At 41.3% G+C, this 13,864-nt stretch overlaps 1 protein-coding gene across 5 annotated transcripts in view; it reads left to right on the forward strand.

The window, feature by feature from the left end:
* CHD2 (chromodomain helicase DNA binding protein 2) overlaps positions 1-13,864 on the forward strand; it is a 122,718-nt gene that overhangs the window by 87,563 nt on the left and 21,291 nt on the right. For 4 of the 5 annotated variants that reach the window (XR_002083010.2, XM_019460161.2, XM_019460160.2 and 1 more), the window contains 7 exons: positions 73-212; positions 4,670-4,808; positions 4,988-5,138; positions 6,278-6,400; positions 7,638-7,766; positions 8,704-8,844; positions 10,584-10,718. Coding sequence is in view for 4 of the 5 variants with exons in the window: in XM_019460161.2 (XP_019315706.1) it covers positions 73-212; positions 4,670-4,808; positions 4,988-5,138; positions 6,278-6,400; positions 7,638-7,766; positions 8,704-8,844; positions 10,584-10,718 (958 nt within the window). In the remaining variant the exon portion in view is untranslated. The remainder of the gene's footprint in view (positions 1-72; positions 213-4,669; positions 4,809-4,987; positions 5,139-6,277; positions 6,401-7,637; positions 7,767-8,703; positions 8,845-10,583; positions 10,719-13,864) is intronic. The other variant, XM_019460163.2, reaches the window with a different exon arrangement.

Below are 13,864 nucleotides of genomic sequence, written 5' to 3' on the forward strand. Positions count from 1 at the left end.
GTGGTAGCTCATGTGACATTAGAACAGTGGCCACAGGGCCTTGATGTTGTCCCCATATCTGTCCTTCCTCAGGCTGGAGTGCATAGCCCGCGATGCAGAACTGGTAGATAAGTCCGTAGCGGATCTGAAACGCCTGGGTGAGCTGATTCACAACAGCTGTGTATCAGCAATGCAGGAGTATGAAGAACAGCTGAAAGAAAATGCCAGCGAGGGTAAGTCAGCAAGTCCCTGCCCATGGTTCTCCTGGACCTGGCACTTGGGAATGGGAATTGTGCTAAGGGGCTGGTTTTTGAAGAACAGACTTCTATCCCATGCATCCCTAATCCTTTGAGGTGTGTATTCTGACCTTCCTTTCTGTGAGCTCAGTGTTGTGAGATCCCAGAGCTCAACTCACAAACGAAGTTGATTTGCAGAAGGTGGAGGTAATGAACAGCGTGAGTGCTTTCTTCTGATGTTGCTCCAGAAACCTTAGATTTGTGTTAACGCTCTAAAACCCTGAGTGGGCAGAGCTGACTGTATACATCTGTATTTCAGCTACAAATGAGCACCTTGTTGACAACGATCATCTCTAATTATCTGGGATATACAAACATGAGTTGTGTTGTGGCAGACTTAAAGGGATTAGAGAATTGGAATAAATAAAATAGGAGATGAATATTGTAAACATTTCTGTTACAGCGAGATTTTCGTGGCACTAGAATTTGTTACAGTTATGCGTGACAAGTTATACCCTCTCAATGGTCTCATTTGCTGAGAGTAACAGTGCCAGCCTCAGAGGTTAGAACGATTACTGCGTAATCCCATACCTGAAAAGTGCCTATTAGCATGTTGTCTGGCTTGCAGTGTTAGCTAAGATCAGTGAAGAGGTATTTGTGCTTTAGATTTTTTTAAGGGCATTATCGAAAGTAGTAGAATTTTAAAATATCTTCAGTCAGATGGGGCGCCTGGGTGGCTCAGTCAGTTAAGTGTCCAGTTTCGGCTCAAGTCATGATCTGATGGTTCGTGAGTTTGAGCCCCCTGTCAGGCTCTGTGCTGACAGCTCAGAGCCTGGAGCCTGCTTCAGATTCTGTGTCTCCCTCTCTCTGTGCCCCACCTCCACATGTGTGCATGTGTTCACACATGCTCTCTCTCTCTCTCTCTCTCTCTCAAAAATAAATATTAAAAAAATTAAAATATCTTCAGTAGAGTCAAAAATTTCTTTAGATGTCTTTTCCTTTTTTGTGAAAGAAACTTAAGTGGTTTGGACAGTGATCCCAGTTCGTGTTTTTATAGCACTCAGAATACACCCAAGAATAAACTTTAAGTTTACAGTGTTTTCTTTTTTCATTGTAATTGTTGTGAATAAATTTTACATTCACAGGGTTCAAAATTTAAAAACGGGTACCCTGTTTCTTGTATCTTTCTAGAAATAAGAAAATACATATTACAAAAAATGAATAGATGATATTTTCCCCCTTATTCCCACAAAAATGCAGCACGTGTTCTGTACCTTGCTATTCCTATCTCCCAGTATATTTTGGTGAGATTTCCTTGTAACAGTTCCCTGCCTCCCACATCCCTCTTTTTTGATTCATGTTCTCATTCTGGCTCCGGTTAATTGCTTCCTCCTGCCATTGGGTAACTTGTTCCCCCTATCTGTATTTGCCATGAACTCTGGGTTCAGGATGACCTTTCTCATTCAGATGTAAGATTGTCGATAACTCTTTCCTTAAGCGGGAAATTTTTGTTCCTAAAAAAGCTAACATAATTATGTATTTTTCTTTTCCTACATTGGACACATTTCTGAATATCGATACCAGTCTTACTCCTCAAAGTTTGATTTCTTTGCTTTTTTTCATCCCACTGGCTCTGGGCGGTCAAAATACTGTGTTTTAAAATTATTTGAAATTCTTCTTTTCTCTCTGCTGTTAGCTCACCCACTTAATAGCGCAACCCCTTTAAGTTTCATTTATTTTCAACTTTCAGGGGTTGCTTTTCTCATGTTGACTTAACTCTCATTTACATGGTCCAAAGCTCCAAAACTCTGAAACAAGTTTCATTTAGAGAATCTTACTTTCATCCCAGCCCCCAGTCCTGCTTTCTTCTTCCCCCATAGGTCGGTGTTTCTAATAATACTTTAGGGTTTATCTTTTTACTGTTTCTCTGTAAGAATTTCAGTGTGTGTGTGTGTTTCCCCTGTTGTGTTCCTCGTATTTTCACGTGCGGAGATCACTCCTTCCTTTTGCAATTGCAGTGCTCCGCCATGTAGTAGTAAATGTTAGTTCGGACTTCATTGTTCCCGAGCAACAAATATTTGGGTTGTTTTCAGTCTTTGGCCATTTTAAAGAAAGCCACAGTGAATTTGTAGTCTAATGGATATGCTGTTTCGTATCTCTGCCAGCGTATCTTTTGGATTGGTTTCTGGAAGGGGTTTGCTGGGTCCTGGGGAAGTATGACTTGGTTGGAATTTGCTAAATTCTCCTCCAACCGTCTGGTACCATTTATACTGCCACCAGCAATGGATATTGGTGGTGTTTACAGGCCTCACAAACAGGATATTGTCAAATGGTTGGGTTTTTGCCAAGATGATAGGTGAGAAATGGTGTCTTGTTTTTCTTTTAATGAGTAAGGTTTTTCTAAGAGCCATTTGTGAACCACCCATTTTCTACTTTGTTTTCTTTTGAGCTGTTGGTCTTAATTTTTAGGATCTCTTTTTCTGATGGAAGTTCCTGGTTTTCCCCTATAGTTTGTAATGTGTCTTTTTACTTTGCTTATGGCATTTTAAGAAAACTTAAATTTTTTATATAATCAGATGTATCAGTCTTTTTACCTTACTGTGTTTAGGTTTTGAGTCCGTTAAAAACATTTCCTCTACTCCCAGAATAAAAAGGAATTCACTGTGACTTTTTCTCCTCTTGTATGATTTCATTTACTTTTATATCTCTGACCCACTTGGACTTACCCAATTTTATTTATTTTTTGTATGGTTACTGTATATCTCAATACAATTAAAAATGATTCATCTTTTTCCCACTGCCTGATTTTTATTCTTTTTAAGACTTGCATAATCTGTTACTGATATACCGTATGTTAAGGGACATTCAGCTGTATAATCTTTTGCTTTACAGTGTTGTGGTAGATAATTGTGTATGCTTTCCATTTTGCACCATTCTCTCCCACCAAGCATTGAATGAGGGTGTTGGTCTCTTGGTCTCACCAACATAATTTTCTCAAATTTTTGAATTTTTCAACATGATAGGTCAGAAATGGTGGGGCGCCTGGGTGGCTCAGTCGGTTGAGCGGCCGACTTCGGCTCAGGTCAAGATCTCGCGGTCCGAGAGTTCGAGCTCCGCGTCGGGCTCTGAGCTGTCAGCTCAGAGCCTGGAGCCTGCTTCCGATTCTGTGTCTCCCTCTCTCTCTGACCCTCCCCCGTTCATGCTCTGTCTCTCTCTGTCTTAAAAATAAAAAATAAACGTTAAAAAAAAAAAAATTAAAAAAAAAAAAAAAGAAATGGTATGCATATATATTTAATTTGCATTTTTCTTCTTGTGAGTGAGGTTGAGTATTTTTCAAATGTTTCGGAATCATTTGTATTTGCTTCTCTGTGAGTTGTCTCTGTCCTTTGCCCGTATTTCTGTTGTAATCCTTTTATTTTAAGGTGGGGAAACTGATACTCAGGTTAATAACTAGAAGTGAGAATGAGAAAAGGGAAGGGAGGAAGGGGTACTATGTGCAGATTTGGGAATAAATCCAGATTTCTGAGTTTTAGAGAAGTGCCTTTCCCACTTCCTCACATTCTGTTCCAACTCTCTTCTGTATTGGGAATAGCATTTGCAAGTGAATTCTAGTGGGTTACAGAAGAGTATCTAAATAATGGTTTATAATCATAGCATCATTTCATCAACTTGAATGTTAACAAAAAAGAAATCTTTTTTTCAGGCTCTGAGCCATTTTTTTCTTTCATAGACAAGTGTCATCATCTTGTGCTGGACTATGACTAGATTTGACTGGGTTTCATCTTTAATTCTAGGATTATTTTAATCTGGCACTAGGGCTAAAGAAGTCTTTCCATGACACCTTATGTTCATCATTTCAGTTGGTATTAACTTGATCTACTTTTTTCATGGAGAAGATCATCTTTGTAACACTGGAGTTTCCTTGAGGCTCCTAGGTGGCTCAGTCGGTTAAGTGTCCTACTCTTGATGTGGGCTCAGGTCATGGTCTCTCAGTTTGTGAGCTTGGGATTCTTCCTCTCCTCTTTCTGCCCCTCCCCTGCTTGCACTCTCTTTGTCTGTCTGTCTGTCTCTCTCTCTCTCTCAAAATAAATAAATAAACATAAAAAAAATTTCAAGTTTTCTTGAATTGTTAAGAGGATAGTTAGAAAATGAAAGAAATCAGTATTACTATTCATCCTTCCAAATCTTCTTTTTTACTTTTAATTTTATAACCAAAGTATAAAACAAACAGGAAAGTTAAAAGAGAATTATAAATACCAGTGGATTAAAAAAAAATCCTAAATCTTAAAAATCTGAATTATTTGGAGGCTACTTTATAAACATTAATTGAGAAACTTTTGATTTTAGATTATATCTTTGAACTATAACAATAAGCCACAGATCGATTTCTAGTGAATAAGAGTTGGAACTCCAGCAAATTCTCACTTAACTGATGTCAAATTGGTGTTCTTCAGGGAAAGGACCAGGGAAAAAGAGAGGCCCAACAATCAAAATATCTGGGGTTCAGGTTAATGTGAAATCCATTATACAACATGAGGAAGAGTTTGAGATGCTGCATAAATCTATCCCCGTGGACCCTGAAGAAAAAAAAAAGTGAGTCTATCCTGTGCACACTCATGAGTGGTTGTGTTGTAAGAAAGTGGATTTGGGGTTAAGTCATGGATTGTCAGGTCATGCTTTCACTGTCTTTTGTAAAATGCATCAGGATACTTTGTGTCCCAAATTTGAAAGGGCCCCCCTCTCATGTCCTCCTGTTTTTGAAATCCCTCTAGATACTGCTTAACCTGTCGAGTGAAAGCTGCACATTTCGATGTCGAGTGGGGGGTAGAGGATGATTCACGTTTACTCCTGGGAATTTATGAGCATGGCTATGGAAACTGGGAGTTAATTAAAACGGATCCAGAGCTTAAGTTAACTGACAAAGTAAGTAAATCTGTGATGCTGGAGATTTCCAGATTTGTTGAATAATACATATTTTTTGATAACTTATTTTTAACTATTTTCTGGGGGGTGGGGGATCAAATTCGAAATTAGTACAGTAGTAAATTCCTGGGATTTCTTTGTTTTGGGGAATATTACCATCTTTGGTGGACTGGGGCACTGTTACATAGATGAAGATAATAGCCAGGTGAGATTTTGGGGAAATCACAGGAGAAATCTTAAAATTCTAATTCTTCTTGAAGGTACATCAAATGTCATTGCAACAAATACCAGGGTAAGATTATTAGTAATACAAGGATTCTTCGGCCTTAATTGTTGGCCGCCTGTTTAAAACTGTATTTGAAGCAGTCGTATTTCCATTCTGCACACAGAGTGAGCCACACCTTGGTGTTTTTTGTAATGGGATTAAACCTTGGCTGTATGTCTCCCACAAAATCGAGCCTCCCACCCTACCCGTTGCAGTCAGGCTACCAGACAGTGAGGCCGTGCTCAGAGCTGTAAGCAGGGAAAGCTGACTGGCTCAAACTTTAGTAGGACGCGCTCCACGTTGTGCTCCTGGCAGGGCTTTTCCTGGCACGTCAAACAATGCTCATCCCACGTGTGGTGTTCTGAGAGGGTGACAGCACCCTGCCATAAGCACTGAGACCAAATCCAGTCTGGCCCGAGAGGTCCCACCGTGGTAGCAGGGACGGACCACGTCCTGGCATAGCTCAGTGCTCTCCGGCAATGCTCTAAGAAGCATTTTCAATCTAAAACGAAGCTTTAACCTAGCTCCAGGGATTCCCTGCTCCTGGAAGGAGGAAATCCACGACGGCTGGGATGCTCTAGCAGATGAAGCCAACAAGCCCCTCCTACCTGAGTTGTTCTACCCTGTTAACAGCACAGGTAGGAGCCAGTGGGAGAGCTGGATTTCTCCATCCCATTTTGTAAAACGAGAACGGCTCATGAGGGATTTTCAGTGACCGGGAGCCATGGACGTGAGATAGGATCTGAGGTTTTATCTGTATTTCGGGTGGTTGGGGAGGGAAAGGACTGCTCAGTTCTTTGTTGTTTCTGTGTATCTGGATCCACTAACCGGGACATGGGTGGTGGCGGGTGCTTCTCTTCCTTTCCTGTTGAAGATTCTGCCCGTGGAGACGGATAAAAAGCCGCAGGGGAAGCAGCTGCAGACCCGGGCGGACTACTTGCTGAAGCTGCTCAGGAAGAGTCTGGAGAAGAAGGGGGCTGTGACGGGCGGGGAAGAGGTGAGTGGGGCAGCCGACCGGGCATCCTTCAGCGGGCCGAGGCTCCAACCCTGCAGAATTAGGTAGGAGAAGGGATGCTTGCCCTCTCCAGGAGGCACATTCCATAGTCAGGTGTTGCTTTTGAGGGTGCAATAATGATGTTTTGGTTGGTAATAATAGAAAAGTTCATTCGGTAATTGACCTAAACGTCTTGGCACCTTTCTTACAAGCCCACTGTCCTCCAGTATTGCCTCAAAACAGTCCTCACCTCTCCCAGCCCCACTCCAGACATATGCTTTTACTGTTTCTTTATGCTGCTTCCTCAATTTTGGAACAGGGTGCCGGTTGTTGTATGAGTACCACCAGGTTTACCTGGTGTAGCTAACTCTGGGCTGCTTGAATGATGGGTCCCGTAGGTCTAATGGATGGTTAATGGATTCGGTGGATTCAGAAACTGGCCTTCAGTTAGGACTGCCTTAGCTGCAGAATACCAGGTGAAGAATACCAGCAGAGTTGCCAGTGAACTCATCTAAACCTTAATCTGCTTTTATTTTCCCAATTTTTCATTTCAAATGAGAATCACAGTGAGGAGGAGAGAGGTTACATTTGGTACTAGCAGCCTTTGTAGGTGCTGGTTCCTAGTCCTCTGAGAGCTCTGCCGTTTGCATTCGTTTCCCTGTATTATAAACAAAACAAATTTTATATAAAGTCACATTTCATTTCTGATCATTTTTAATGTTATAGTGTCATAAGTAGTGCCATTCTCCAGATAGCATGTTGAGTATGAAGTGTACATTAGGTTCTGGAGGGACAGATTAAGTCATGTTTATACTTGTAGATTTCTGAACCATGTTGGAGTGGATCCATATTTTAACCTTTTTCCTAATATTTAGATAGAGTGTACTTCTCGATTTTCAAATGTCACTGTTAGGTCTCACATTAAATTTATTGGTATTTTTGTGCATAAAGGTGCTTTTCCTTCTTCTGTATTCTATCTTTAGTGTGAATTCCAAATACTGGAATCCATAGGTTCAAGGATGTGGAGGCTTTTATGTGGCATAGGGACCTGTATAGGGCCTACACGACTGTTCTCCTTTTTTTTCCCCCAGGTGGAATAAGTTGCATGCTTTGAATTGCCTTTGAATCTTCTCGTTTGAATTGTATGACTGCTCCTGCTCCGAAGAGTCCTAATGTTACCTGGTCATGCTTTTTAAGGGACTTGATTTGTGGTTTTAACATCATTTTCTCTCTCTTCCAGGCCAAATTAAAGAAGCGGAAGCCTCGAGTAAAGAAAGAAAACAAAGAGCCCAGGCTGAAAGATGAGCATGGGATTGAGTTTTCATCACCTAGACACTCAGACAATCCATCGGAAGAGGGAGAAGTAAAGGTATGCGGCTGGATTTCAGTTGACAGTTTGCTTGTAGGCTACATTTATTTTGCCAACTGGTATATATAAAACCATTCAAGATGTGTTTGGTTTATATGCAGAGTCAACAAAGTGAAAATAGAATCTGTATGTCTTTGCTTAACCCGTGAGAGGGGAATCGGTTCATTTAAGTCGGCCATTGCAGAGTCCTAGATAGTGGAAGTAAATGAAGGGACCCGTGCAAGGTGAAGTGATAAATGGCACATGACACCAAGCCTTGCGGTGAGAAAGGTTAGGGAGTGGTAGGGACTGTGGCTCACCAGGGGCCTTGTGCCTGATGCTGAGGGGCAGCGGCTCTGCTGTTCAGTGCGTCGTGGGCTAACAGAACGCTTCTGTGGGTCAGGTTTGGCCCGGGGCCTGGCAGCTTGTGAGACCTCTGGCCTGAGCAAACTGAAAAATTGGTAGCATTTGGTGTGTTGTTTCAGGGAGTAACAACTTTATGGGATTTTATGTCGTTTCCCTTTGGGTGTGATGGCACTTTGAGATTAGCTCCAAGAGGATCAGCAGTGAGTGCAGAAAGTGGCATGGGTTTGTCATGCATACGCGAATTCAAAAACTAGCAACCTTGACAGTTACTAGGTGGCGGGTATATAACATCTCTGGGCCTCAGTTTTTTCTGTCTGTAAAATGGGAATGATAATGCCTCTGGTTGAAGGGTTGCTGTGAGAATTAGAGAGATGTGAGTCAAGAGCATCTGCGGCTCCAGGCTTAACTGGTTATTTATCATTGGGGAGTTTAGAGTTGTGTGAGTGCATGCATTAAGGCTGTAAGCGTGAAAACAAGCTTCCAAGTGTAGATGTAGTGATGAACCAATACAGACGGTTGCTCCTCTCTCTAGAAAGTAGGCGAGTAGATACAAAGTTTGTGGCTAAAGCTCATAGCCCTGTTTGTTTTCTAGGATGATGGCTTAGAAAAAAGTCCAATGAAAAAGAAACAGAAGAAGAAAGAGAACAAGGAGAACAAGGAGAAACAAATGAGTTCTAGGAAAGACAAAGAAGGGGACAAGGAGAGGAAGAAGTCAAAAGATAAGAAAGAGAAGGTATCAGTGTCCTTCTACTTACTGAGATACCCACAGCCTCTGAAATTTCTTCTAGGATTTAGAATGGGGTTTGAGGGTCCGGAAATCATCGTCTCTTTATGGGCACATCTAAGAAGGAAGGGTGGGGTTGTCAGGGGGATGCTCGCACCTCCTCTTACAGAGAGGGGAATGTGCAGTTTGGGTTTTTTTTTTTGTTTTGTTTTTTTTTTTAATATAGAAGGCCTTTGATCTCTCATAACATTTCAGAGGGGAAGTTTTGAATGACATAGGACAGGTGAGAGAAATCTGCATTCACAGGTAATGACTTGAAATATGTTCTTACGTTCATGGTAGAAGAATATAATCCATAGATGAATTTGAATATTTGACGGGTTTAGGAGTTGAACCAAATATATCCAATGAAGTGTTTAGAGTAGAAATGGATGAAAAACGCTGCTATTCTAGAACCTTTGCTTTGGGAGTTTTAAGAAGTTAATTCTAAACCACAGACTTCTGGTAGAGTGTTGCTTGTATGCTTGCTGACTTCTGATGAAATTATTTTGTAATTCACTCTTAATCATTAAAACATACAAACAAATATCTACTATAATCCCATCATCCAGTGATCTCTGTAGTAGATTTCTTGATGAGTCCCTTTTGAACTTTTGTTTTATACGGATGAGTATAAAATGAAGATCAACTCAGACTCTTTGGGTAGTCCTTTCTCCCAAATTCAGCAGTACATCAGAAACAACATTCCAAGTGAATAAGTGTTAAAATCACTTTGAATAAAGAAGGTTCTGTTTGGTTATATATCTTGGAAGCAATTTAAGCTTCCCATATTGAAATCACTTTGAAATTTTTTATGTTAGGAAAACCTGTGCCAGATACCTTTGCATCTGTGCTCCCGCAGAAAGATACTCAGTTTTTTTTTTTTAAGTGAAACATTTCCAAAATAAAAGCACGAGGAACAGTGTACCAAACATCCACTCATCCACCACCCATGTATAACTGTTACCAACATTTTTTCATGTTTATTCCAAGTGCCTTTTGTTTGGCTGGTGTATTTTGTGTTTTGTGCACACCTTACCGGCACTGTTGAAGCCCCCTCCATTCCTTCTACCTGATTTCCTGACTCTGCCTTCCTGTTTTTTCCTCTCATGGTTTGAAACCTTCCTATCTGTGTTTTTATACTTTTACCATGTATTAAAGAATCGTAAACAAAGCATACTATTAGGTTTTCAAATGTTCATACGTGAAGTCAGTGTATAAGTATGTATATCCATCCTTCTGCATCCTTTCATGGATAAATGAGATTTATCCATGTGGATTTGTGTGCATTTCAGTCATTTACAGTACTAAAGTTAATACAGATTTCTTGATCAAAGTGTATGTTCATAAGCTCTTAATAAAAGTTGCTACATGATACTTTACAAGAGCTTTGGCAATTTATAATCTTAGCCTGTTGATGACGTTTTTGTGCATTTTATGGTGAGGGGATAGAAGCCAAAATAGCATTGTTCTGAAGCTGAAGTTATAATTGGTTTTTTGGAGAAAGAAATGGAAATGATGTGTGATTAAGCCATTTGTTAATTGTGTAGATTTGATTACATGGTGTTTCTGAAGACTTCATCTTACCCTTTTTATAAACTGAGTCCGTCACATTTCCCCACTGGAGTGATGTGACATAGGTAAGAAGTCCAGCTTACAAGGCAGGATTGCACAAATGACAATGATTCCTTGTAACTCTTTTTTAAAAGCCTAAAGGAGGTGATGCCAAATCTTCAAGTAAATCAAAGCGATCTCAGGGTCCTGTCCATATTACAGCAGGAAGTGAGCCTGTCCCCATTGGAGAGGATGAGGACGATGATCTGGACCAGGAGACATTCAGCATAGTAAGTCTTAAAATTGAGGGGTGCTGGTGTGTTTGGCCACAGTGCTTGCCGTGGCTCCGTCTTTCTCAGGTCAGCCACACAACCGCAGTTGGCCTGAGTGTTTGTATATTACTTTGGAACACATTGCTTCTACTGTCTGAAGACCTTTTGCTCTGGAACAGGCTGGAAGGAAGAGATTTTCTTACTCACTCTCTGGGGAGAGAGTTTGGGGGATCGATTTCATATCTTGTGCTCCCACTCAGAAAGGCTGCAAGCGGCCCTTAGAGGCATTTGGGAAACCCTAGTGTTAACTGAGGTAACATTTCCTAAATACTTTCTGTGTGCCAGCCCCTGGAGTTAACCTACTGTGTTGCAAAGGGGACTGTTTCTGTCACTGCAGACTTTACATTTGAGTGGGGGAGATAGTCAGATAGGCACATGGATTGTGCTTGTGCTACTGTGATGGGGACGTGCGGGAGGGACAGCAGATTCTCTGAAGATCCTGTGAGAAGGGGAGCGGACCCAGGCAGAGGCTATTGGGAAGGCATGTTTAAGGAGGTGATGTTCAAATTGGGTTCTGAAGGAAGAGGAAGAAGTCACAGGAGACGAGGGCAGAGAAGAACGTGCCAGGGCAAGGCAGCAGCATGCACAAAGGCTGTGTGACAGAACTGCCTATGGTGCAGTAAGGGGGTTACAGAAGGCCACTGTGGCTTGTGTGGTGAGAACAAGGGGACAGCATGACATGAGACGCGGCCGGGGTCCTGGCTGAGTGCACTGGAGCAGTGGTGAGCCTGGTGTTACCTTCCATGCTCTGTACTGCGGTGCTAGGGGCTAAGTCACGGCCCAGGTCTCATGTGGGATTGGAAACAGTCCAGTGTGTCCTTAAGGGCGACCGTAGCCCCTCACCGGAGCTGCAGGTTCTTCACTGGACTGTGTGCTCCATGAGTCCCCTCACCTCCTCTGCCCAACCTTGCATAAATCACAGCTCGCTAGAGCAGTTAATTCAGTCTCAAAGAGAACCTGGTCTTCCAAATCTCAAAATACTCCTGCTGTGTGGCAGCAGAGGGTAGGATACTGACCTCATCCTGTAAGGTAGTCTTCTCGTTACTCCTGTCTCTGTGTTCCCCCCAAATCTATACACACATATCTATTTTTTATTCTTCCTTCTCATTTATCTTACTCCTCTGTTACTGTTCTGCCCTGAGCTCTCTGATGGGGACTACTTTCTTATGTCAAGTACACTTAGGTGTAAGAAGTGTATCTGAAGAAGTATCTCTAAAGTAAAAGATACATCAGTATTTGAGTATTTAAGCTATCTGAAAGGGGTAAGTTCACTGTACAGCCAGCCATCTGATCTGTATCCTGGTTTGTCCTTAGCCCAGTATTTCTGAGAGGAAACCCCAGCTAGTGCTTCTGTGTACCATTTTCGTTTTCAGAATGATCTTACATATTGGCTCTTTTAATTGTGCTAAGGATTATGAAATCCTTAAAAAATGTAGAAAAATGTAAAGAATACGAGAGACATTGATACAGGTACCATGAAGCCTTGTCAAATGTGAGTTTTTAAGACTGAGGGTAAAGTTGAAGTCCCTGGTGTTTCTGACTCTAAACCCACACCTCTCCTTTCTTACCTCCCCAGGAATAAGGGTGGTTTTAGGTCCAGTTGTCATTCTTGTGCTTGGTTTGAGAGTTTTAGGACTTTTGTTTGTCTATAAAGACCATAATGGGTCACATAAACAGCCAGGCACTGTTTGTGTGCATTTAGGTCTTTTTCTCCACAACAATCTTATGAGGTAGGTAGTTATCTCCACTCTACTTACTAAAAAATAAGGTAAAGAGAGTCACATAAGTTGTCCAGTGTCACCACAGTTAAGATGTGGCACAGAGGTTTGACCCAGACAGTTGGGCATGAATGCCTGGGTTCTTAACTGTTCTACTGCACAGCCTCCTAAGTTCCATACGCAGCACATTATCTTGCTCTCCGTATTCAAAGACTTGATATAAATGCCACGCTGTGTATGTCATGTAACTTGATTTTCCTCTCTCAGCATCTCTATTTTTTGAGGTTTATCCATGTTAGTAGTTTAAACTTTCGGGGCACCTGGCTGGCTTAGTTGGTGTAGCATGCAACTCTCGATCTCGTGGTCTAGAGTTCAGGTCCCACGTTGGATGTAGAGCTTGCTTAACAAAAAAATTAAAAATTAAAATAATTTTTTTCGTATTATTCTGTATTAAGACTTCTATAATTCATGGTTTCTCCTGTAGATGAACCTTGAGGTTTTCCAAATGTTTACTACTAAAAATAGCAAAATTGTTTTAAATATTTTATTAAAAAATTTTTTTTTAAATGTTTATTTTTGAGAGACACAGAGACAGAATGCGAGTGGGTTAGGGGCAGAGAGGGAGGGAGACACGAATCCGAAGTAGACTCCAGGCTCTGAGCTGTCAGTACAGAGCCTGACGCGGGGCTTGAACTCACGAGCTGCGAGATCATGACCTGAGCCGAAGTTGGATGCTCAACCAACTGAGCCACCCAGGCACCCCAAAAAATGTAAATATTTTCATTTGCACATGTAAACGTTTCTCTAGTTCTGGGTCTTCCTAGGGCTTGCATGCACACCCATCACTTTCCTAGGTACTGTTGAATTAACCTTGAAAGCAATTATGGAGATTTATACACTCCTTTTCACAGTGAACTTGAGTTCCAGTTGCTTCCCAGTCTTAGAAACACTTGGTAATTTCTGACTTCCTAATTTTTGCTTATCTGAGAAGTATGAACTGTTGATCAGTGGCATAGGTGAACACTTGTTTTCGTATCTGTTAGGCATTCATGTTTCTAATGAATTGCCTGTGCATATCCTTTGCCTATTTTAGGGTAATTTGTTTGTTCTTACCTTTTCTATAGTGCCCTTTATACATTCATGATAATTTGTTACTCATAACAGTTGTTCTAGGTATCTTCCAGGTTGTGGTACACTTTTCTATTTTGTGTCCTTTTTCTTAAAATTGAGGTATAACTCTGAAAAGTAAACAGAAGGAATTATCACAGAGTGATAGAAGTTTGTGGGGTTTTCATCATTCTGAAATGTCATGATCTTGTGCCTTAGTAGTTTGTTGTGCCAAGTATCTAAGCCATTGACAACCATTCTCTGTGGGTCCGAAAAAGT

The sequence above is a fragment of the Panthera pardus genome, unplaced genomic scaffold (assembly GCF_024362965.1).
Source record: "Panthera pardus isolate Hobbes unplaced genomic scaffold, ASM2436296v1 HiC_scaffold_24, whole genome shotgun sequence".
NCBI lineage: Eukaryota > Metazoa > Chordata > Mammalia > Carnivora > Felidae > Panthera > Panthera pardus.